Source organism: Diprion similis, chromosome 5, assembly GCF_021155765.1.
Source record: "Diprion similis isolate iyDipSimi1 chromosome 5, iyDipSimi1.1, whole genome shotgun sequence".
Classification (NCBI taxonomy): domain Eukaryota; kingdom Metazoa; phylum Arthropoda; class Insecta; order Hymenoptera; family Diprionidae; genus Diprion; species Diprion similis.
In genome coordinates, this window is record NC_060109.1 from 1,216,329 (window position 1) to 1,241,950 (window position 25,622).

A 25,622-nucleotide genomic window follows, 5' to 3' on the forward strand; every position below is an offset into this window, starting at 1 on the left:
GGTTTTTCAAGACGAAATTAGATCGCGTCGAGGGTTAACACCACTCGTTCATATATATATATATATATATATATATTTTTTTTTTTCTTTCTTTCTTTCTTCTTCGTTTTCATTTCTCACCGTGTCTGGTTTCGAGTTTTCAAGAATCCGAAGATTTAACGCAATTTAACGGATTTCAACCTAATTCAACGCAATTTCAAATCAGCTTTCTTGAGAATTGAAACATGTGAAAAAATTCCAAATATTTTACACAATATTTAAAATAATTTTACGATTCATACGATTCTTCCACATCACGGGATCTGTGAAAGAAATGTATCAACAGTTTGAAATAGTCTTGTCAAATAATTATCATCTTTCCTTCTTTCGAAACATGTTTTATTTCCTTTTGGCCATTTTTTCCTTTCTCTATTATAAATATATAGAATACATAACCGATGCCTGCAGCTAGCAGACCAAATTTTATCTTTCTCAACGTAATCCGCGTGCATATATTATATTATAACACACGGCATATACAGGGTGAGCCAAGAAGAAGAAGAAGAAAAACAAAAAAAAAAAAAAAAAAAAACTCAGGTCAATTTAAAACATGAATAAAATCCAAAGGCATCGACTGATGCTGGAAAAAAAAATTCTTTTTTTTTCCTATCAATAAGTGGAATGAACCTTTAGTTTCACGTTTGAAAATCCGGAAAATCTTTTCTCCCTGTCGAGATAGATGATTCTGAATGACGAATTTTGAAAAAGTCGCTGAATGGATGAAAAAAAATTGTAAGAAAAAAAATTTTCTGGTCCTAAATTGTGATTCCAAGTTTGATTTAAGACACTTGAGCAATTCTCCTGGACTCTTTTCACCAGATATAAAATTTTTTCTTGTAATATTATATGTGAAAACGCACGCTTTTAGGTGCAGAAAATTCGTCACCCTGGTAAGAAACCGATCTCGGATATCAGCGCGTGCGCGTTAAAATTTAGCAGACGACGTAGCAGGCGGTCGTTAGGAATTCACTCTGTGTATAATGCTGTCTCGTTGGAATTCAATTGCCCCGCTAAGTGGGAAGTTTCTAGAGGAGTACAATGTGTATAATCATATGTGTACGTAGACATATACACGTGTAGATATCACTATATATGGTGCATTCCATGCCAAATCGACCACTTTTGACCCCGATCCCCTTCGATTTAGCTGAAACTTTTTTTTATCTTTTTCTATCCTATCAAAAACATGTTTCAGAATTTTTTCTAATCTTTTTACCCAACCAAAAAAAGTGATACATTAATACAACTTTTTGAAAAATTGACTTGTTGGGACGTTTTTTTTTATATAATGTATTATCTTGTAACTGATCGAAGGAATAAGCAGAATAATATTTTTTGACAAAATGGCAATTTCTCAAAAAATAAAAAATCGATTTTTGACAAAAATTTAGGTCTTAAATTGTTTATAAAATGGAAAATATTTATCGGTGAGTAAAAACCTTCGATTAATTATTTAAAAATATACTCAAAAAACTCATGTTCGAATTTGAGACAGATCGGTTGACCAGTTTCCGAGAAATCTTGCTCACCAACTTTAAAAACACAGTTTTGAGAAAAACGCTTTTAAAAATTCAAGAAGAAATTTTATTTTTTTTTTCAACTTACATCGAGTTATCAATATTTTCCGGATAGCAAATTTTCATGTTTTTACTTAAATATATGAAAATGGAATAAAAAAGAAATTGATTTTTTCAAAATTTTAACTGTAAATTCGTAGTAAAAAATTTCTAACTCATAAAATTATAATCTGGAAGTGAATTTCCAGTATAACTGAAGTTTTGTGACTTAAATCGACTGTACAAAATAACGTTTTTAAATTATTTTTATTGTAAACTATAATCCTTCAAAAATTTCTAAATATTTGTATGAAAAAGAGTCCCATACGTTCACGATGAAAAGTTACTTCCTCTTTCCGCAAATAATTCTGGGAATCTCCCTTATCTAAGGTTTGGGTATAATAATAGGTGATATTTTTCTGCCCGCATGCTGGACGCACGTATAAATTTTCCGGAACGATTCGAAACATGACATCGAACAAATCTACGGTGATTATCGAGCTTTTGGCAGTCGTGGCCTGCGGATTTCAACTTCACCCAAATAATTCCATCCGAGATAAATTTCCGAGATCCGTGACTTGGGATCGAAAGTTGGAAAAATGAAGGACTCTTGAGGGATTCGAGGAATTGTAAAAACTGACTTGAAATGGCTGGCTTAAGGACGATTTTAGATATTTTGGAAAAAAAACTTCTGTCAAATTTCGTATTGAGTTCAGAGAAATCATGTTTATTTCAATGAAAATTAGGAAAATCGTTTTTTTTCAGTATTCATTGTGGTCATATAATCGCCTTGAAATATTTCCATATCTATTAAAAGTGAATTTGAAATGGGGCATGGATTTTTTTTTTTCGTTTTTTATGATTCGTTATCAAATTCTGACGTCAGGATCGTAATCAGCGGTCCCAAAAAGCCGTAGGTCACTTATAATTTTGAAAATTTATTCAATAAAAAAATCGACTTTCGTGTCACTTCGTCATCAACCTGTTACTGGAACTGAAAATTGGGTTACGGAAAGAAGCTTGTAGAAAAAAAAAACATCACACGATACATACGTACTGTTTGCATGCAAATAATCTCTGGGTATCTGAGAAGATGACCTTTGACTTTACGGTGTCAATCGCATTCGTTCCTTGGTACGTTACGAAGCCGGAGACATTTTATCAGCAAGTTTTATAAAGTTCGATAAAACTTTGCGCAACGTTTAAACAGCAGTTTAGCAGCACTCGAATATCAGTGGTTGAAGAATTAGGTTGTAAACACATCATGCATAAATCTGTAATAATTTTTGCACTACTGGCTGGCTCTGCTTGCGGTTTTCCACCTTCACTTCCCGATGAATGGATGGGTGAAAGTCTGAACAACGAGGAGCATCTGTCGAAATCTTCAAACAGACTGTTCAAGGTAATTAAGACAATAAGTCGAATGAATAATTAAATCTGTGAAAAGTAAAAAAAGAAAAAAAAAAACTTAAAATCAGTTACCGAAAGCTGCTGGTGATGACATCAACCCTGTTTTTTTGTTTTTTTTTTCTATATGTCCAGCAGCAAAACGTGGAGGCAAAAGAACTCTGCCATGGGATTGTGACGTACTGCAATTCTTTTGGTATCAACATGTGTGGACAGAACAGGATGAAAAGAAACGTGAACATGATCGATGCAAACGTCGAAAGTATGAGGTTGAAAGGTCTGCTGTTCAAGGGGGTGATAGACGCGTTGAAGAATGATTTCGAACGGCAGATTCAGGTGGAAAGAAGAATCCGAGAACAGATGGAGAAGGAAGTGCATTTGGGAAAAGGGTTAGATGAAGCTAACGATGAGAGTATGAAGCTGAAAGCTGTTTTGTTCGAGAAACTGATAACTGAGTTGAAGGACAATTTTGAGCGTGAGAAACGTGAGGATAAACAGCGAGAAATACGTGAACGTGAAAGACTGGAAGAAGAACATCTTGTCGTGGTTCAGGCGTTGAAGGAAAAATTGAAGAAGGTCAAAGGAGACTTGGTGGAACTGGAAACACTCAGGCTACGGGAAAAGCAACACCAAATAGTGAACAGTGAAAAAGCTTTGAATGAACGGAGAGAAGTGGAACGACTTGAAAAGTTGCTGTTGGAAAGCAAGGAACAAGGAGAAAAAGAACGCGAACAATTAGTGAAGGAACATGCAGCTGCTATTCAGCTTAAGGAGGAAGAGTTAAGGAAGATGGAAAACTCGTCGATGCAGGTACAATCATCATTGGAACAACACAAGATGGAGTTTAGAGAGAAGAGTCAAGAGGTGGAACGCCTTGAAAAGTTGCTGTTGGAAAGTAAAAAACAGGGAAAAAAGGACCTTGAAGAGTTAAAAAAATTGCACGCTGTCGAAATTCAGGAATCATTGAGGTTTAAAGATGGATTATTGAAGCAGATATTGACGGTGCAGGAAGAGCAATTCTACGAGAAGGAGCTGAAGGAAAAGAAACGGGTTGAAAAATTGATGCTGGAGAATATGGAGCGGGAAAAAAAAGCGCGCGATGATCTATTGGAAAAACATACCGCCGCCATTCGGCTAAAGGATGAAGAGTTCAGGAAGAAAGAAGAGCAAGCATCAAAGCAGACTGAATCGCTGTTGGCAATACAGGAGGAAAAGTGCAAAGAGAAGGAAGAGAAACAGCGTGTACAAACCAAGGAACTGTTATCGGATGTTAAAAAAAAGAAAGATCTTGAACGCCAACAACTGGAGGAAAAGCACTCAGCGTCTATTGAGTTGTTAGAAGGAAAATTGATGTCTGTTTTAGGCTTGTTGAAGGAGTGTCGCGGTAACATTAACAATTGATCCCAGATTCGACTAACGATTTGATCCATTCAATGAATAATTGTTAAAACAAAATGCTCAGTCATCAAAGAACGCAGTTTTGGTGTCGAAATTTTTTAGGCAGGATTCCGTTGATCGAATTGTTAAAACTGTTCTAATTTTATGTCCAAAATTTTATCAGACAAATGCTGATAATTATTATTGATCGATTTTTTTTTCTTTTCATCTTCTAAATTTGTTTTATTATCATTACGGGCAAGAATGAATTGTGAAAAAGTGTATTTTTACGAATGATTTGTTACCCCTTTTGCATTTGTGATATGAAATACACGAAGCTTGGGATTTTATCATCAACAAAAACTCACCTATAGATCCTCTTCCTGTTTAAATCCGTTATTGAAATTTACTGCTATTTTACAATTTAGTAAGATCGTCATCAATTTTCATTTGAAATTATACTACAGCATCAAATTTTCACTGATTGTCAATTATTTATCGATGGATCTTCTTCTGGTGTCTCTTGCCGGACAACAATTTTTTTCGAAGTAAAAAGACAAAATAAACAAGACTAAAAAAAAAAAAAAAAATAAACAACAACAACGAAGAGCAAAAGAAGAAGCGCTAGCAAGTATGTAAAATTTTTTTTGAACGGCTAATTTTCATTTCATTTTTTCTCTGAGCTCGTGCGACCGTTGAAAAACGAAATTGAAATTTCAGACAATTTAATGTCATATTTTGGACCAAAACAAACCCAAAATCCGTTGGAAATTAAAATCTAAGGGGGTCGATGGTCGATGATCCCGTGATTTGATTCAGAATTCCCTTTGTATAAATTTGATAAATAAAATGTTCTCGGTACCGTTAATATCAGACATCAGAGGTTTTTGTTTGTTTTACTTATTTTATCATTCGCTTTTGCTATTTTTTTTTATGGATTTTATTTTTTCGAATACATCTCGTGTCCAGATCCGTTACGGCGTTTTCTAAAAATCGTTAAAAAATCTACTTTACGTGATGCAATCTAACGAATTCTGATTTTCAAAAATTCAAGAATGAAACTGACGACATTTTTTACTTTTCACGATATTTTATCCAATCAAAAGTGACATTCCAAAAAACTACCGTATTCGTCCCCTTCTGATGTCACGATTGTGCATTTGCAAATTTCTAACCTCCAATTTGTCGATTGAATATTTCCATGTAGTAACACTCTGTAAGTCCTCACTTCGAGTTTGATCGATCTGATCTTCCAATCGTCCTAATGATACATTTTTTCCTTCAGAATTCTGGAGCTTCGATTTTGACTCTTTAGAGATTAGAAAAAGCCACTTCGAAAATTTTGGATTTTACATGGAAAATTATGGAATGGAATTTTGGATAGTACAAGTGTAGGAGTTTTACAACATACAAACGTCTGTTCATCATTTTCGTTGTGCCTCTTATTTCGAATGACGTACAGAATATTATATAAGATCGTGAAATTTATTTATCAGTTACGTTAACAACGTTTCATTATAAAACGAGACAAAAATGTTGTGGATAAAAATTTATTTCTGTTAAAGTCGCCTTCTCTCCCTTTTTCTCTTTTTTTCTTATCCCAAGAGCAAGTTCAATTTTGCTGCGAAGTATCCGAGTGCCGTTTCGTTATCATGAACGAAATAATTTAGACTCATAAAACGTACCAAACGTTTAATTTCTACTTACTACAGCTTTGAAATTTTTTGATAAAAATTTGGCTGTTTTTGCGGTTAAAAAAAATTGTTCGGTAAAAAAATTTTACGATGAATTTGACCCAAATTTTCATTTCATTGTAGGAGATGCTTTCACTCAGCATTGAGTCATTGACAAAAACATACCAGAAATATGTATGTGTATAAAAATTGTGCAACCAAGGATGTCAATAATCAAAACACCAATACGATCTCAATATTTACGGTTAAATGCAATAAGTTGAGAGTCTAACAGACCTTTATTCAAACAGTTCCATCAACTATCAAATCTGGATCGTCACCCCAGTGACATGTAATATTCTACAACGCGATTGGTCAAAACTTGTCTCAACAACGTCGCGAGGTCATCAAAGTTCGAGTCGATTGCGGATTCACCCAGCGGGGATAAGCCAACAAGCAGTAAATAGAAAGGCGTAATCTCGAGTCTCGACTGTCGTGGGTTTTTCTGAACGGAGAACGGAGGCAAGTGACCCTCCCCTACTTGCTGGTAACTTGATGGAATTATTTTCGGCGAGGATCGAAAGCTCGTAATATAAAAAGCGTCGGGGAAGCCGGAGCGCCAGTAGCCGGAAGGTCGAACCAGTCGAAGGATGATTAAACCTGCGGTGACTTTTGCGCTTTTGGCCATGGCGGCTTGCGTGACTTCGCAGGGCTACGAGACGAAACGATGGCCGACACAACAAAGTTCACAAGGTCCCACCGACTTCGAAGGTTCAATAAACTTTGTGAACAAAGTGCAAACAATTCTAAACATCATCACGCTGCGTAGACCAACCTTGATGACCCTGAACAACGGTCTGAAAGAGCTGAATATTCAACGTCCGCTTCCGAAACCGAAGAATTGCAAGTGGTACGAAAAGAAGATCTGTCCCTCGGTAAGAATTGAACTACATCGCATGAAAAACTGCATATTTTTCAATTAGAAAAAAGTGTAAATTAGTAAAAAGCTTGTTCACTTCGTAAATTTTCTCTACACACACAAAATGATGCCTAGCATCTCATGTGGTTTAAAAAACAAAACAACTGAATAAATAATTCAAAGGAAACACTTATCATGACGTAATAAAACTTGGTCAATCTTTTGTCTTATCTTGTCCAGCAAAAATTACGCTATAGATGAAAATCTGTTAAAGTCTGATTGAACATGTTCCACAGAACTGCAACGATTTGGTCAGCACTGTCACCACAGCGTGCACAAGATGTTCAGGCCGGATGGAGGACGTCTGCGTAAATGTTCAAGATAAATACTCGACGCTGGTGCTATCGCAGGTCCAAGATTTGATCAGCGAGGTTACGAAGCTGCAGGCATCGGTGAACCAAGCGAAATCCAAGCCGGACGAAGAGATGGAGAACCCGAAGAAGTGCGAAGCACCAACACAGTTCAATCCAACAGAGGATCCAGCGACAAAAAGTGAGCTGGAATCGGCAAAAGTCATGTTGGATAGTCTCAAAAGTGAGCTGAGGACTAAACGCGAAGAGCGGAAAAGGCTGGTAGAAGAATACGCCAAAGAAAAGTCGAATTCAATCCTGAGGTTTGATAACTGCAGCAAAAGTCTCAAGGATGTATCCGAAAAGCTGACGCCGCGAGTTTTGCAGTCTGAGATCATACGGGATAAGCTGCGGGGTTGTGAAGAGCAGAAGGTGAATTTGACCGTGGATCTGAAGATGATGTTCACGACGTTGGAGGACCAGAACCGGAAGTTCCAATTCTGTCGAGACGGTACAGAAGTGAAACCTCGTATCAAAATGGACCAGGCAATGTTGCTGGCGTCAATAGAGAAATTGGAAAAGACGATACGAGAGGTGACCTCGGGAAATAACGGAGGTATAAATGAATGGCTACACGAGCACGGAGTCAAGGTGTCTTGGAATATTGCGAAAAAAGTGGGAATAGAAACCGACGGACTGAACGGGGAGAGTCATGGCGGTATCTAAACGTTAGGAGCATCCTAAGGTGAAGAATGACTTCCATGGAAGCCCGATGTAGTTCTGAATAGTGTTATATTCAACGATTAGGAGCTACAGACTACATAAGATGAAATGTTTGTTCTGTACTATAACTATAACGATTCTTTGACTACAGTAATTTGGGTTATTGATTGTGATATATATGAGTGAGTGGTAAGGATGAGAAGTTTGAGTAAGGGTAGGGAATACAAAGAGAAAAAGTAAGAAAGAAAAAACATTAACAGCAACAAACCGTCGACATGGACGAATAAATAAATATAAATATTTTAGCTTCTCTTGCTATTCCCCCCCCCCCCCCCCCCCCCCCCGCCCCGGTTGATGTATTTAAGATGTCACGGGGATCTGGGGTTTACTAATTGGTTTCAGGTTTGGCTGTAGGAATTGTTGAGATGCAACTGAGAATTTAAGAGAGTGAGAGTCACTTGTAAGATTTTGTTTAGTAAATTCTTTATTTTAATAATCGATGTAAACGCTGGCTTAAGGTGCTTATAAAGAAGCGTCGCACACCGCGTTTTCGAGGTGTACAACGGGTCTTTATACGCACCTTAAAGGGCCGAAAGAAATTGATACCGTGAAACAAATAGCTAAGAGAGATCACCGAAACGTTGGAGGTTATTTGTGGTGGATCACATTGATTGGCTTCGTAGCGCCGTGGTGTAAAAAAAAAAAATCAAGACAAAATACAAAAAGTAAAAGTAGATACTCATCGACACTCATGGTAGTTTAGTTTGCACCTTGTGCTTCCATTGAAAATAGGTTCCTAGTCGATTTCAATGTTCACTTACATATCTCCAGATATCGAAGTCCACGTGTTTTAAACGTAAAAAGGGCTTAACAGCCCCATTCTATATAGAATTCCGAAGAAAAAAAACTGTAACAAATATTCATTTGATGAAACAATAAAGAAATGGCATGAAAACTACGAAATTTAAATAATAAATTCATGGTTTTCGTGCCGTTTTCGCTTTGTTTCTGCATGAAATAAAAATTTGTTACGAGTCTTTTTGTTCAAAATTGTGTATAGAATGGGACTGTTAAGCCTTTTTTAGGTTAGAAACACGTAGACTTTGATATCTGAAGATCTCTGAAACTCTTGTGAGGTGACGGGTTGATTGGTCCTCACAGATGAGACCATAGTCAAAAATCTTCTGGATACTTGGAAGAATCGACCTTGAGGACGTCAATCAGAAAAAAAACTGAAGAGTGGCGAACAAGGATAAGAATAAACTGAACATCATCGAGATGAGTTTCTGGGTTAAAGGCATTCTGTAGAGGGTTTGGAGGTGCTTTTAAGTATTCACAAGGTAACCTTGAGGTCCTTAAGCCATGGCGAGACTAACAGGTAGTCAGCAAGGTTGACAATCGACCAAAACCTTACGAAGATGAGTTTCTGGCCCAGAAGCACCCAAATAAGACAGTATTTGATACAACGAAGGTAGTGTCACAAGCTTTTTTTAAGGTTTTATTCTGATACTGAGAAGTGAATTGACCATATATTTACCGTTTATCCAATTTACAAATACGATCAGTTTGCCACACAATTCGGGACACTGAAAACTACTTTTTAGTGTTTTTGCTATAAATTTTTAGTAAAATCTAAAAGTTAAGGAGAAATTTGAAAATTTGTAACCTGATTGCGTAAGCTGACAACTGTTTTGTACGGTAAATGTGTAGTTTCACAATAATTTTTAACGGTGAAGGATACATCGGTTGACTCCGATTCATCCGATCGATCACAATTGAAGTTAGGATTTACAGAGTGTTACTAAATAGAAATATTCAATCGAAAAATTAGAGATTAGAAAGTTGAAAATGTACAATCGTGACATATGGAAGGAATGTCACTCTTGATAGGATGGAGTATATTGAAAGGTAAAAAATTTCGTAAATTTTATTCTTGCATTTTTGAAAATCAGAATTCATTAGATTTCATCACGCTGCGTTTATCGTGATTTTGTTTCACTCAGCCATTAAATGTCGTAAAGTAGATTTTTAAACAATTCTTAGAACGCGGCATAAAATAAAATCCAAAAGAAATTGGCAAAACCGAATGATGAGATAAGTAAAACAAACAAAAACATCCGAAAATTTTATCTGTTATATTTATACGAACATGCGCGGATAACGAGGACAGTGTCCTCTTCATTATTTATTACCGAACGTCGGCATAATCGGAACAAATTTTAATCTAAGTCTTGATAACAGATTCATCTCATTAATGAGGACTATAGAATTACTGCTGATAACCATCAACGATATCGCGCAAGGATTTGGTGAAATTTTATCTTCGTAAATGGAAGTAAAAAATTTTCAGAACGCGAGATATGACACAGCCACACTAAAAGAAAAAAGTTTTACGCTTATGCATATTTATTTGAGCTATGAAATCTCAGTAAAGCACGTAATTCGTTTACGTTGTGAAAATATTTTTTTATGAACGGTTTTATCTTTCTACACTTACTTGTAAACTATTTTTAAGGGTTTAAATTTTGTAACAAACTTCTTCCAGATTTTTCTTCAATTTGCAAAAAATGGTTCGAGCTATACAGTCGTTCATCAACACGTATCGATACATGTGTATGTGCAAATTGTGGAACCAAGTTTAATCTAAACAGAATCACGATCTCTGTTTTTATGGTTGGAAAAAATTTATTTCTGTTAAAATCGCCTCCTCTCTCATTTTTCTCTTTTTTTCTTATCTCAAGAGCAAGTTCAATTTTGCTGCGAAGTATCCGAGTGCCGTTTCGTTATCATGAACGAAATAATTTACACTCATAAAACGTACCAAACGTTTAATTTCTACTTACTACAGCTTTGATATTTTTTGATAAAAATTTGGCTGTTTTTACGGTTAAAAAAAATTGTTCGGTAAAAAAATTTTACGATGAATTTGACCCAAATTTTCATTTCATTGTAGGAGATGCTTTCACTCACCATTGAGTCATTGACAAAAACATACCAGAAATATGTATGTGTATAAAAATTGTGCAACCAAGGATGTCAATAATCAAAACACCAATACGATCTCAATATTTACGGTTAAATGCAATAAGTTGAGAGTCTAACAGACCTTTATTCAAACAGTTCCATCAACTATCAAATCTGGATCGTCACCCCAGTGACATGTAATATTCTACAACGCGATTGGTCAAAACTTGTCTCAACAACGTCGCGAGGTCATCAAAGTTCGAGTCGATTGCGGATTCACCCAGCGGGGATAAGCCAACAAGCAGTAAATAGAAAGGCGTAATCTCGAGTCTCGACTGTCGTGGGTTTTTCTGAACGGGGAACGGAGGCAAGTGACCCTCCCCTACTTGCTGGTAACTTGATGGAATTATTTTCGGCGAGGATCGAAAGCTCGTAATATAAAAAGCGTCGGGGAAGCCGGAGCGCCAGTAGCCGGAAGGTCGAACCAGTCGAAGGATGATTAAACCTGCGGTGACTTTTGCGCTTTTGGCCATGGCGGCTTGCGCGACTTCGCTGACAACGAGCTACGATGCGCGCCGATGGTCGACACAACAAAGTTCACAAGGTCCCACCGACTTCGAAGGTTCCACTTTAGAAAACATCCGATTAATTCAGAGCAACATCGCACAGTCCAAACCAACCATGGCGGACTTGACCGACGGTCTGAAGAAAGCAATCAGTGAACGTCCGCTTTTGAAACCAAGGGATTGCGACTGGATTGAAAGCACCTTGTGCATCTCGGTGAGAATATCATTTCATTGCAATGTAATTTCAAATTTTAAACGAGAAAATTGACGGCTTACATTCAGCCAATGTGCTCGTAAGAGTAAAAATTGCATTTTCAGAATTTTGGTGGTTCCTGATTTTGAATCCATTTTTTCGACGAAGTTGGTCAGTAATTTGGACAGTATATATTTAGTTTCGACGACGCAATCACGACGTTAGAGTCTGAAGATGGTTGGCAGCTGAACAACCGAAACGTCGTAAAAACTGAATATACTGTCAATTATTGACCAACTTGAACAAAAAAATGGATTCATTCATTTAATTCCTAGTTACAAACTCACAAACAATCCCTGATTTTAGCCACTCATTGTCAGTTAGAGAGAGTGAAAGATCCGACTAAGAAGCAGTTGATTCGTCTTGGATAATCTGCCTGCAAAATTTTACTCGCTTTTACTTTTCTCAGATCGAGATTAATGCCCGATTTCCAAATCGAAACTGTCATATACAAAACACAAGTTTAAATTTGGAAAAAAATGTTCAAACTTTGAATTTTAAGTATAGTCGCAAAGCTGATATCATCGACTGTTGTTAAGTTGATATAGAAAAAAAAAGTTACCAAAAAAGAATGAAGCTCCGTTAAAAGACTAAATAAAAAAGGTTGATAGGTAAAAATAAAAAATAAATAACAGATTTTGGCAAAACTTCGATCATATTTTTTCCCCATAAAATTTCTAACCCGTGAAAATAATTTATTGCACAAGTTTTGAATATGATTAAACATGTTCCACAGAACTGTAAGGAGTTAGACCGGAGTGCTGAACAAACGTGCGAAATATGCTTAGACCGGATGCTGAGTATCTGCATGAGTGTGCAAGACGACTACGCCTCTCTGGTAGACGCAGAGATAAACAAGTTGTTAACCGAGCTTGTGGATCTGGAGGAATCGCTGAATGAAGCGGAATCAAAGCGTAAGAAAGAAGAATGGGAGGTGAAGAACTGCGAAGCAACGAAGCACCTGAAAGCGGAGTTGGATTCGGTGAAACGGACCATAAAAGAGATCGAGACCGAGCTGATAACGGAGAGCGAAGAGTTGAAAAAGCTGAAAGTAAAACACGCCAAAGAAATCCAGAGCTTAGATCTGGAGACGAAGAAGTGCGACGAGAAGCTCATCGATGCCTCCGAAGCACAGACGTCGACAGTTGCGGAGGAAAAATTTTTTGAGAATAATCTACGAGAGTGCGAAGAGTGGGAGAAAGACTTGACGATTCACTTCCAGGCAGTCAAGAAAAAATTGGATAACGCAAACCGAGAGCTGGACGAGTGCCAAGGTCTTACGAACCCGACGATCGAGAATCAACATAATCCGAATAGTCCTGTTTCAGGAATTTGCGATCAGATAAAGAAACTTGAGGAAATGATACAAGCGTTGAAGTTGCAAAATAAATGCGCCTAAGGGGTTTACCTGAATTGAATGATGCTATGGAGAACAAAGTGTTTTAGATTTTTTATCCTACTTTTCAACATGTTTTCTGATAGTTTCAACAGGCTTTGTATCAAGTTTTATTATTCGAGCTTTTTATTGAAATTACGTTGAATTAAAATCGATGTATTTCGTCGCGTTTTTCATAAGAGTCTATAAAAAAAGTCAGAAAAAATGGTTGTTCGATATTCTAATTAAAAATAGGATGATATAATTTTGAAACAATATAAAATGCGTCGGTTTATGATACAGCAGAATAGTGGGAGCGAAACTAGTCAATAAAAACTGGTAAAAATGTAAGAATAAGTGATTAAAAAAAAAATTCTTACATCTCATGCTTTTTCAATTCTTTGCTATTATTTTCTCCTATATGTTATCCCATATCTATCTATCTATCTATATATACCTGAGTAATTTCGTGGAAAACGATACCTCAAACGATACCAAATTTATCTAGTTATTTGTACAATAACAAGTTAAACTACGTTGAATAAAATTCTAAAATTTTCATCAAATTTCTGTTCTGCCAATTAAGGTGCTTATAAAGCTAGATCAGCTGCGATTTCGTCACTTCATTATCAAATCTCATGAGACTGGGCTGAAAATGTGTGTTTCATCACCGCCGAGTAGCATCATACCGGATAGTTCAATCCATCCAGTGCAACTGTGGAAATTTGGCCAATTTCTGTAGGTGGTAACCAATCTATAAATTTTTTTTCTAAATTTAAAAAAAGTAAAAAGTCGCTCCACTTTTTGCCAAAATAAGGCATTAATTGCCCAAGTTTCACTCTGATCGCTTGAGCGGTATAGGAGTTTTGCATCCCCGCGTTTTCGAGGTGTACAACGAGTCTTTATAAGCACCTTAATCGAACCATTTATTTATTTATTTTTTGTTTGTTTTTCTTCGTCAACAGACGTTGCTTATTCCATGATTTAAAACCCGGTTCTGCGATCAGTATCGGAATTATTAAGCCGAACGAGTCGTACAATAAACTCAATAGATAATAGACTTCCGATAACTTAGGCACAGGTTAAAGGTCGTAGTACAAACAACGGGCTGCGATATCCTTTTTCCATTACGTGAGGCAAGATCGAATTTGCAGAGTATATCAACTTCCAAATATTTAATTTGCACTTGTGACCAAAACACATAGAACCCATATTTTGTGTCAAGTTTATTATCGTAGTCGTAGGTGAAAAACAGTGACTGTGGTGTAAAATTGATGGGTACATAACTCCAAAGGCATGTTGAATATAGTTAAAGAAATAGATAATCCTACGATTATCGGATGGTTATTCATGTCACGTGATGCGTAGAAGGAGATAACTCCAACCTGTTTACCAAATCAGTTCGAGAATTTGAAATCAACAAGAAACTACGGGTTCGTAGGATATAAGGAACGGCAGCACGACTCAAGCCCAAGGAGTCGATAGTTTGATCTCGCGAGAAGATGATCAAGCGTACAGTGATCGTTGCTCTTTTGGTCGTCACGACCTCGGCGTTTTGGGATGAAGAACTTGACGTCTGGCAGCCACCCGATTCGGTTGACTCGATTTTATACAAAGCTGAGAACATTCTGAAGATCATTTTGGAGCACCAACCGAGCGCAGAGGACTTGACCAGAAGCTTTAATGCTTCGATTAAGAAAACTTCATTGACCAAAGTGAAGACCTGCGACTGGTTTGGAGGCTTGTTCTTCCCCTCGGTAAGATTTGATATAAGAATCAATTTTGAGGTAATTTATCACGAAGAGTTAAAGACGAAAAGTTGTAAATTTTGAACAGCCATAAATGGAACCGTGAAGTTACTAATTTTAAGTAGTTACAGTACGCTAAACACGTTCTTTGAATGTGATACGAGTCCATTTTTCACAGACCTGCAAAGGACAGGATGGCAGCAACCTGGAGGCGTGCAGAGAGTGTTCAAACCGTATGCAGGAGGTCTGCATAAGTGCGAACGAGGGTTTCATAGCCGAGGTTGAAACGAAGGCTCAGAATTTGGTGTACGAAGTTTCGTGGATGTACAAAAGGATGGAACAGCTGAAGCAACGTGTGAAGACGAAGGTGGATGAGTTGACGAATAGTACAAAAATTCAGGAGACTCTTTTGGGCGAACTATCGGAGTTGAAACTCAAACTCAAGAGAACGGAAGTCGAGCTTCAGTCTGTGCAGACCGAGTTAGATGATACATGGAAGGAAGCGAAAATGCTGGACGACGCGAAACAGGCAACGATTGACGCTTTGAAAGTGAACTTCGATGAATGCAAGAAGCGGTCCGAGAAACAATCGGAAGAAAACGTGAGGCTGAAGGCGGAAACGTTGGCCGCGAAGAACTTACTGTTGGAATGTAAAGACAGAGAGAAAAATTCAAACGCTGAGCTTGATGAGATGAGGAAAAAATTGGAGAGCACTCAGTGGGAATTGGAACAGCTTCGGAATGGCAAAACGTTGATTAACCCGACGGAAATCCTCGCGGCTATAGAAAAATTGCAGAATTCATTGATCGAATCGAAAGTCGAATGGAATCACGATCCACCAAAGGAGATCCACGAAATGGCTCCACCAAACACAGACGATGATCCAAAGAGAAAAACTCTGCCCGAGAGGATTTTTGACCGCGCAATTATAGCGATCAATAAGAACTCTATACACTCTTGAGTTTTTTTTTTTTTTTAAACAATTGGAGAGATGAGGAACATTGTGTTTAAATCGTTGTGATGAAGTTTTCCAAGCACGTCACTATTCGAACAAGACGTTAAACAGGATATTTAATATGTTATAATTTTTGTATAATATTGATAATAAAAATCATTTCAATTATGAACGACGCATTGCGATGGGCTTCTTGTTATAACAACTAATTGAAATTACAGAGCGATTCGACTTAAGGCCTTAGGCCACTCTAGAGGCCGAAAAAAATAGGCTTTTTGGGGATTTTTTTCAGATTTACTACAAAATAAATCGAGATAAAAAAAATGTGATTTTATTAATCATATCAGCAACTGCTTACAAAAATTTTGTTGAAGCGATTTATTTCAAAATGGCAGCTGTGCAGCGTTTTTGCGACGACGTCTCCTTTTTTTCGGGGTCCACGGCCGGACTAACATCTCCTGTAATTTTTTTAATCATAACGAGCCAATGAATTTTTTTTATTATATATAATAACTGCTATAGAAGTACGTAGGATTTTTGCGATATATTGATTTTTGGCCAAATGGCGCACTTCTAAAGTGGAAAGTGAAGAACTTGCCTAAAAAATTGTCAGATAATTGTTAATAACAAATGAACGACGCAATATAAAAAAAAAAATCCTACGTTCTTCTATAGCAGTCATTATATATAATCAAAAAAATTCATTGGCTCATTATGATTAAAAAAATTACAGAAGATGTTAGTCCGGCCGTGGATCCTGAAAAAAAGGAGACGTCGTCAGAAAAACGCTGCACAGCCACCATTTTGAAATAAATCGCTTTAAAAAAATTATTGTAAGCAGTCACTGATGTGAATAATAAAATCACGTTTCTGTTATCTCGATTCATTTTGTAGTATTTCTGAAAAAAAATCCCCAAAAAGCCTATTTCTGTCTATTTTGTAATAGATACGCAGATTTTTAGCAGCTTATTCTCCGTTGGGGTTAGATCGTGACATTTTTTTTTACTACCAACGAACTGGTCAGTCAAAATTGTTTGTTTTTAAAGTTGCAGCTTCAATAAACGGACTTTTAATCTAACAAGAAAAGGATAAAAAGACATGTCAGTACGTGGATAAAAATAAATTATATGCAGCAATTGATTGTACCGTTTTTCAAAATCGTTCATTTCATTGTGAGAAAAAAAAATTCCAATCAGTTGGTTTCAGTATTTTATTTGAGGTTATGACTTTGGTACCAGATTCGATCCAGATATTCGCTTTGGAAAACCTTATTATATGTTCTTGGGAACACAATTATTGATCTTTGATTTTGGGCTACTACTTTAAATTACGTAATTCAATGACCTTACGGTGGTTAATTTTTTCAGTTTTCACACAGAAAGGACACGTCTCAGAGGTTCAAAACATGCGTTGTTTCTCTTCAACGTACTTTGCCTTGAATTCCAATTGTATAACGGTTTTAATGGTGAACCAGATAATCCCACAATTGATATGAATTATCGCAATTTAATTTTTCTGTAAATTAAATTCCTCCTGTTTCTGGATCATATAATATAAGGTTAAATAATGTTAATAAAAGAAAAGAAAATTTCTGTTACATTTTAGAATACAAGGAGAGTTCACATGGGATTTTATGTCCTGCTGATGCATCTTGAAGCACTTTTCGATCCTGTCTAAAAACTTGGGGTGATGACGAGGGTAGTTTTATATACTCGGAGTTAAATCACTGTTCTTCGGTAAACAGAGAGAAGATATTTTTCGTCGAACTTAATCGCGAGCATTGCTCAGCTCTGCTTCTGGAGCAAACACTCTCGGTAATCATCGCATTAAACAATCAACCTTGGCTCGGCTGATCTGCTCTCGTGAACCTGATAGATAAAGTCTCTGACGCCATGATTGACGTACGTCTTGCATAAACGCTCCTCTAAACGGCGGAGCTTCAGTGTAGTCGAAATATTCGTACGATTAAGAAATGTGTCGATCGTTAGTGATAGTTGGACTGTTGGTGACTGCGGTGTGTGGATTACCGGCCAAGGATAACCTCCAAGATGATCCTGTCACGGAAATCCTTCCGGAAATGTCGGATACCGAATTTCGCAAGTTTGCGGAAAGCCTTGGAATTCCAGTTGACACTTTGCCGACTTTGAGTGAAGCAGATCGAGCTCTCTTTGCGAAAATCAGTGTTGAAAATCAGGTAAGAGTTCAATTTTAAATACATGCAACGCTGATTGTTTTCACGTGATGCAATAGCTGATTCTAAATGTTATTTATAACTTTTGCCTCGCGTGTTAGAAGGGGAATTTGAAATTTAGGTTAATTGAACGGTTAAGCTTCGACAAATAAAGTTTGTTCTTCTCTTGACATTTCTAACATCATGAAGAAAACATTGGCGATTGAAATTTGCGATAAAAATATACCGATGCGATGAATACAAATTTGTTATGTAAATTACAGAAAACTCCAAAAGCGAAGGAGGCGAACCGAACGACGACGGAAGGATCTAAGGATGGGCTGGAAATGTACAAAACGTGGGCAGAGCGTCAAATAAACGCACAAGAGGAGGAATACTTGGAGTACAAAAAATGGGCGGAAGAACAGTTTGATTCGATGGAACGAAAAGTGGAGGAGATGGAAAAGGAGAAAGAGTCGAGGGAGAAAATCATCGGGAATATTCAAAAGGGCGAAGGAAACGAAGGAGCAGAAGAGAGTCGCATGAAAGAGATGATCCGCCGGAACAAGGAGAAGGAACGAGAGGTGGAACAGGAACGTACAAGACTGAAGAAAGTGTACGAGAGTGAAATTAAATCGCTGGAAGATAAGTTGAAGAAAGCAGAGGATGAATTGTTGCGACAAAAGCTGGAGCAAGAAGAAAAGGAAGAAACGATTAAGCAAGAACGTCAGAAACGTGAGGAACTGAAGAAGGAACATGCTGAAGCGATTTTATTGAAAGACATGGAAGTAAACAAGAAACAAGAACTGTTGATTCAGGCTCAACAGCAGTTGTCATTACAGGAACAGAAGTGCCGGATGAAGATAGAGGAGGAACGGAAACGCATGGAGGAAAAATTGGAAAGTGATAAGAAGATAGCGGAGTGGGAACGTCAGGAGCTACAAAACAGAATGTCACTCGTACTCGAGTCACAAATTGCGAATTTGAATAGAAAGCAAGAATCGTTAGCGAGAGCAGAGCAAGAATTGAAAGAACAGAGTAAGAAATATGAAGAAGAGAAACGACGTTCTGATGAATTGATGAAAGAGGTCAAGAAACAGGAACAACAAAAGAGGGAACAGCTGCTAGTGGAGCATGTCAAGGCGATTCGGATGACTGAGGAAAAGTTGGAGAAGACGAATCAGGAGTTGGCGCAGAAGGAGTTGGAAAATGAACAGGATCGGGAAAATTGGAAACGTGCTGAACACGTGATGCGGGAAAATATGGAAAGCGAACAGCGGCGACACGCTGAGCTCGTCATCGACAACGATGAAAGAATTCGGAAGCTGCAAAATGAAAGGCAGGAACTCATCAGGTTCACCGTCGCCTGTAGAAGACTGAAGAGTTTTTAAAAAAACTTTTCAAACATATTCACACAGAGTCGGTTTCCGGATGAAATATCACATATTTTTCCATGACTGATTTCAACCTAACTTTTTTCTAGAAAAAAACTCACTATTTTCATGCACATTAGTTGAAAATTATACATCAATATGCCTCCGTTGTAAGTTAAAATGGATCAATTTTTCTTTCAGTATAATTTTGCTTAAATTCGATTGGCAAATGAATCAATGAACGTTTGAATTTTTAGAAACTAACGGTTCTTAAGGTGCTTATAAAGAAGCGTTGTACACCTCGAAAACGCGGGGAAGCAAAACTTCTATACCGCTCAAGCGATCAGAGTGAAACTTGGGCAATTAATGCCTTATTTTGGCAAAATGTGGAGCGTCTTTTTACTTTTTTAAAATGTGGAAAAAAAATTTACAGATTGCTTATCACCCACAGAAATTGGCCAAATTTTTACAGTTGCACTGAATGGATTAAACTATCCGGTATGATGCCACTCGGCGGTGATGAAACACACATTTTGAGCCCAGTACCATGAGATTTGATGATGAAATGACGAAATGGCAGTGTATTTCATCACCACCGAGTGGCATCATACCGGATAGATCGATCAATTCAGTGCAACTGTGAAAATTTGGCCAATTTTTGTGAGTGGTAACCAATCTGTAAAATTTCTTTCAAAATTTTGTAAAAGTAAATAGACGCTCCACTTTTTGCCAAAATAAGGCATTAACTGCCCAAATTTCACTCTGATCGCTTGAGCGGTATAAGAGTTTTGGATCCCCGCGTTTTCGAGGTGCACAACGGGTCTTTATAAGCACCTTAACGTGCCTCCATAAGCCATACATGACGTCATTAACCCCACTTTCACACTAACCCCCTGAATTGTATGAGGGAGAGTAATGACTGCATTTCAAGAAATCGTACACTGAAGAGGACAGATTGTAAAAATTCTCGGTTTCTTCAGACGAATGCAAATTCCGTGACAATTCCCGGTTTTTTAGATTCCCTCACAGCTAGTCACCCTGAAATCCACTCCTGGTTAGTCTGTTGGATCGTCGGTTAATAGTATTTTGTATCGAGTAATGATTTTGAATAAATTGATATAATATTTGAAAAGCTTGTAATTTTTTCATGGTCGAATGAATTTCTGTTAAATATATATACTCATAATGTGAATTCAATGGACTTGAAGCTGATTCTGCAAAATTGTCGTTTTCCTTGTATATTTTAGAAACTATACTTTGTTACTTTGTGAGATCAGACATGACGAAGCACCGATCCATGTGTTGAAAAATTCAACACTTCGAAAGACATTGATATAGTAATGTGACAAATTTTGTTTGGTTGTTACGATGAAAATTGCTTTTTTCAGAATCTACGAGCCAAGAGAGAATTCGAGATTCACGTATCGAGTCGTGCGATTTTCATTTTCCGTTGAATCAGCGACTGCGGCAGTATTATCAACGGATCTGGATCATTAGAATGATGTAATCGACATTATCACAAACTAGAGCAATAATGAGATACTAGAGTATGTGTACAATAGTACGTATCGATAGCACATGATAAAATTCATTCAACTTTCGAGATAATGATTGATTATAAAAGAGCGTAGGTTCCTTATCGCAAGATTCTATTTTTCACTCGATCACATCGTAGATTCAACATGCATATCGATCTCGATACGGTTGGCATCTCAATTCGCAATGGTCTTGCACCGACAATCTGCATACAACAAACCATCAGTTATTTTGTAACCAAGCTCACATTCGTGTGTCGCTACGCAATATATATGGGCCATTCCACGCCAATGCAGTGAACGGTTGACCGTGACATTTTTTAATTTCACCAAGGATTTTTCCTACGTTAGTAGCATTCCTGAAGGCTTTCAAAAAAGATTTCAAATTTTCTCGATCACTCGACTTTACTCTATTATTTTTTCGACCTATTTCAAAAACAACCAAATTTGTATTCACGAAATGATAAAGATTCAGAGTGGGATTTCGGTTTTTTTTTTTATTTTTTTATTTTTTTAGTTATTATTTATTCCATTTTTACACATTACATCAGCGAATGAAACGAATGTGTATTTAAATAATACATTAGTCACGCATAGTGATAATAAGCTCGAGCCACAGCAACATAATTTCAGATTGAGACAAGCTGAACGAGAAATCAATATGAGCTGATCATCAACGTCCGCGAATCTCGACACCACAAGATCCGTAAATCGAAATAAAGTCAAAAATCACGCAATGAATCAAAAATTTATTGCGCTGTTTTTTCCCGAAACATTGTGCGAGAAAATATCTTATCTTACGATTCGTTCGACATGGAGATTTGACTGGGCGTCGATTCCCACATAGTTTTGCATATTATTATCATCAGTGATCAACTGCCGAACAAAATCGATTTGAGTTTTGGGATACACTAAAAAAATAGATTTGGCTGGCAATAGTAGAAAACCTTGGGAAACTCCCACAACTACTAGACCTAATCTTCGATACGTGACTCGTGGTTTCTTTCGCAACAGCGCATCACCGGTTTAAAAATGCAGATCAACATTCTCGAATAACAAGCCATCCAGAAGTCCGACGCTTCGTCGCTGAACCCTCACCACACAGCAAAGGATCTCTAAAATTTCCGCGGTGCAGACGTCAACCCTCGGATAAGATGACCTCGATCGCTGCGTTACGCGATTGGTTAGGATACCTACGTCCGATAAACACATGTGAGCTATCGCAGTCAGTCGTAGCCTTTGACTTCACGGGCCGACGACGATCCTCCCTCTCTATTTCCGATCTCGGACACGCCCGCCGGTTTAACGAGAATATGAATATGCGTAAGATGCGGAAAAAGCATCGCAGAGCTTCATAGTCAGTTGAACTCGTCGAATCGAAGCATGTGCAAAGTGGTGTTGATCCTCGTCCTGGTGGCGGGTACCGCCTGCGGATTACCTCGATCCTCCCAGCGACCCGGAGCCGATCATTCCGTGAAAGAAGGAACTTGGCCACTTCCGCCAGAGGGACCGGAAGACGAATATCTTGGGGAGAACGCCTCCGAAGATTCTGCAACCTCGACGACTGGCGACCTGATGAACGTCGAGCGCATCGACGAGGAATCGGATGCCAGGAGTCAACATTTGGAAGGGTCGAGCGATCAATTGACGCGCCAGAAAAGAAGCCCTAATCACCCTTGGCACCCTGATCACCCTTGGCACCCTGATCACCCTTGGCACCCTGATCACCCTTGGCACCCTGATCAACCTCATCGCCCTCATGATTTTTTAGGAATGCACAATTCTTGGGAGCGGGTAAGATATCTGGGAAATTAAGAACAAAGGAAAGAAAGAACATTTCACTGAAAATATGAATCTGTGATTTAATAGTGGAATGCATGTTGATATGGGTAAATTTTATCCTTTCAGACGGTGAGAAATTTCTAGCTGTGGTTACTGTAGAGCCCTCCACGATTATGACTTTTATCCTCAATTGTGAAAAGTAGTTTTGGAAAATAAATAAAGATGAGTTGCTTAGCAGTCACCAAAAAATTTAGTACCCGGTACTGGGGACTTTTTGTTTATGGTTACTCATGCTGCATTTTCACTTCTCATCACCTTTGGAGATATAAGAAGAGTATTGGTCGCGGTCGGAAATCACATTTCCAATTCCAACGAATTTTTACGTTTTCGAACATCTAGAATCCGAAAAAAAGGTTTTCAGAAAAAGGTCTATCTGGATAAACTCCCACAATGATCTCGGAAACGGCTAGTTGACAAAATTCAAACTTACGGAATTTCACGATCAAACGATGAGCATGAAAAATTGCCACGTCCCGTTCAATCTGAACTTCCGGTTCTACAAAACATAAATCGATTCTTGATGTTTACCGACAAACATGCACGTTTTCTGAGCAAACGATTACGTTGTTTCCAGTTTATACATTTCATTGTGAAAAAATTTATACAATTTTTGTTTTTCAATAACTGTTTTATCGAATTTTTCTTCCAAAACTTTTTTACTCGCCCGTTTTCGAGATCATCGCGAAAGTTTGTCGGACAGACCGAGAGACACTTTCCTTTTCGTGGTGATGAAGAGTATTGCTATGAACTGTTTCTTCGAATTGTTTTGTAACTATTGGAATAATTTGAAGTTAGTGAAAGGATAAATTGATTTTGTAGTATTACTGAAGTAAGTAAATGGAGCAAATCGATCGAACGGATTTGTGGCTGCATTAACCACAGAATAAAGTACAGAAAACTCTAATCACACTAAGTAATTTTTTATTTGTGTTTTTTTTTGGTAATTTCAACAATATTCACGCTGTCATTGTAGCTATAACCCATTTTGTTTGGATTTTTAGTGGGTTTGATACAAAAAGTTTGTTTCAATACATGTAAGGGTAGAAAAAAAAAATTTTTGCTCTGTTTCTGCTAAAACAAGATTGTAAACGTCAGTACGCGATCCTTTGATTGCCATTTGAAACAATTACAAATATGAAATTTCTGTTTTCTTTTTGACGCGAGAAACATGTGGATCTTTTGATAAGTGTTAAAATCACAATATCTATACATGGATATTTGGACAATGTTGACTGTCTTGTTTCCGGCAGAATTTGAATAGTAAAGCTAGACTACGAGAAGTAGCGAAGTAAACATCACCAAACTAATCAAACACATTTGATAGGAATCAGGAGAATGTACATGTGAGGACGAGGTGGAACCTCTACGCCAAGAAATAGAGGAACTCAAACAGAAATTAGAAGAGCAGCGTGAAATACTGGATAAACCGAAGGAGAAACTGCGGGAGAAACCAGATCAGCCGGAGCTTGTCAAACAAACGGAACTCGAAAAAGTGGAGCAGGAAAAGATGAAAACGGAAGTGCAGGAGAAACGAGCTAGAGAACTGCAGGCAAAATTGGAGGAATTGGAAAGAAACAAGAAGTTAGCATTAGGAAGTATGGAAGTGAGACTGCGCGAGGAACGAGAAGCAAAGGAGCAGGAAGCAAGGAAGAGTAACGAGCTAAGAGAAGAGAATTCGAAACTGCGGAAAGATCTGCAAAAATATGAGGAACGACAGGAGAAGGATGCGGTTGAGATTGAATTAAGAGATGTGGAATTAGGAAAGAAGGAGGAATTATTAACGGAAGCTCAGCAGCAAGTGTCACTCGAGAAACAGAAATGTCGGAAGGAACTGGAAGTATTGGGAAAAAATAAAAACATGACACAGCAGGAATGTGAGCAGCTCGGAGTCAAGATGGCACTTGAAATGAAGCTGAAAGATGCAGAATTGAGTAAGAAACAAGATTTATTAAAGCAAGCTGAGCAAGAATTGGAAGATCAGAAGAAGAAATGCGAAAAGGACAAAGAGGAGGAAAAACGACGCATAGATGAACTGCTAAAAGAAATCAAAAAGCAAGGACAGCACGCTGGTTCGGTGGACGTATGTTTTGTGAAATTGAATCAGACACAAGAATCGCTAACGAGAGCTGAGAAAAAATTGCAACAGCAGAATACGAAATGCGAAGACGATAAACGAGAAGAGAGACGCCGAACTGACGAAGTGCTTGAAGAAACCAAGAAGCAAGAGAAGCAGAAACGAGAGCGACTGCGAACAAAGCACGCTACTGCGATTTCCGTGAAAGATGAAATTCTAAATTTTAGTAAAAGATTACTCGAAGACGCCGAGAAAAAATCGAAGGCATGCGAGAAACAGAAACAGAAAGACGAACGACCCACAGATGAAGTTCTAAAAGAAACCAAGAAGCAGGAACAACCGTAGTGGGAACAGGTGCCAGGAGAGCATGTCAAGCCGATTCCAGAGGTTGAGGGAAAGTCGGAATAGATGAAGCAGGAGTTGGTGGAGAAGCAGTTGGAAAACGAACGGGACCTGGAGAATTGGGAATTTGCGGAATCAAGTCCTGCCTTGAGGAGAAAGGAATTAGGAAATCTTAGAAAATTTCTCAATCATGTTTGTAAATATGAAATTATCCGTTGATAGAAATTCATGAATGAAGTGGTGATCTAAAAATCTTTGCGTCCTCAAATTGTCGATTCGTCAGCTTCAAAGTTTGTCAGGTGAAATTTCTTGAAGATTCGTCAGCTGGATTTCGCTGCCGATGTAGCAATTTCAGATACGAGACTATAAGTGTAAGACTAA

The 25,622-nt window shown here is 37.7% G+C and overlaps 2 protein-coding genes across 3 annotated transcripts in view; both read left to right on the forward strand.

The window, feature by feature from the left end:
* LOC124406307 (5-hydroxytryptamine receptor 2A) overlaps positions 1-25,622 on the forward strand; it is a 103,731-nt gene that overhangs the window by 33,724 nt on the left and 44,385 nt on the right. The window lies entirely within an intron of this gene.
* On the forward strand, positions 17,878-19,659 carry LOC124406316 (vicilin-like seed storage protein At2g18540). The gene is made up of 2 exons (XM_046881693.1): positions 17,878-18,099; positions 18,360-19,659. Exons 1-2 carry the CDS (start codon positions 17,878-17,880, stop codon positions 19,464-19,466), a joined length of 1,329 nt encoding a protein of 442 aa, XP_046737649.1. The 3' UTR covers positions 19,467-19,659.

Bases quoted from the DNA above. Each gene is read 5' to 3' on its own strand.
- LOC124406316 (XM_046881693.1), top strand. From the start codon at position 17,878: ATGTGTCGATCGTTAGTGATAGTTGGACTGTTGGTGACTGCGGTGTGT. The intron at 18,100-18,359 runs GTAAGAGTTCAA...TGTAAATTACAG, and splicing joins AAATCAGTGTTGAAAATCAG to AAAACTCCAAAAGCGAAGGA.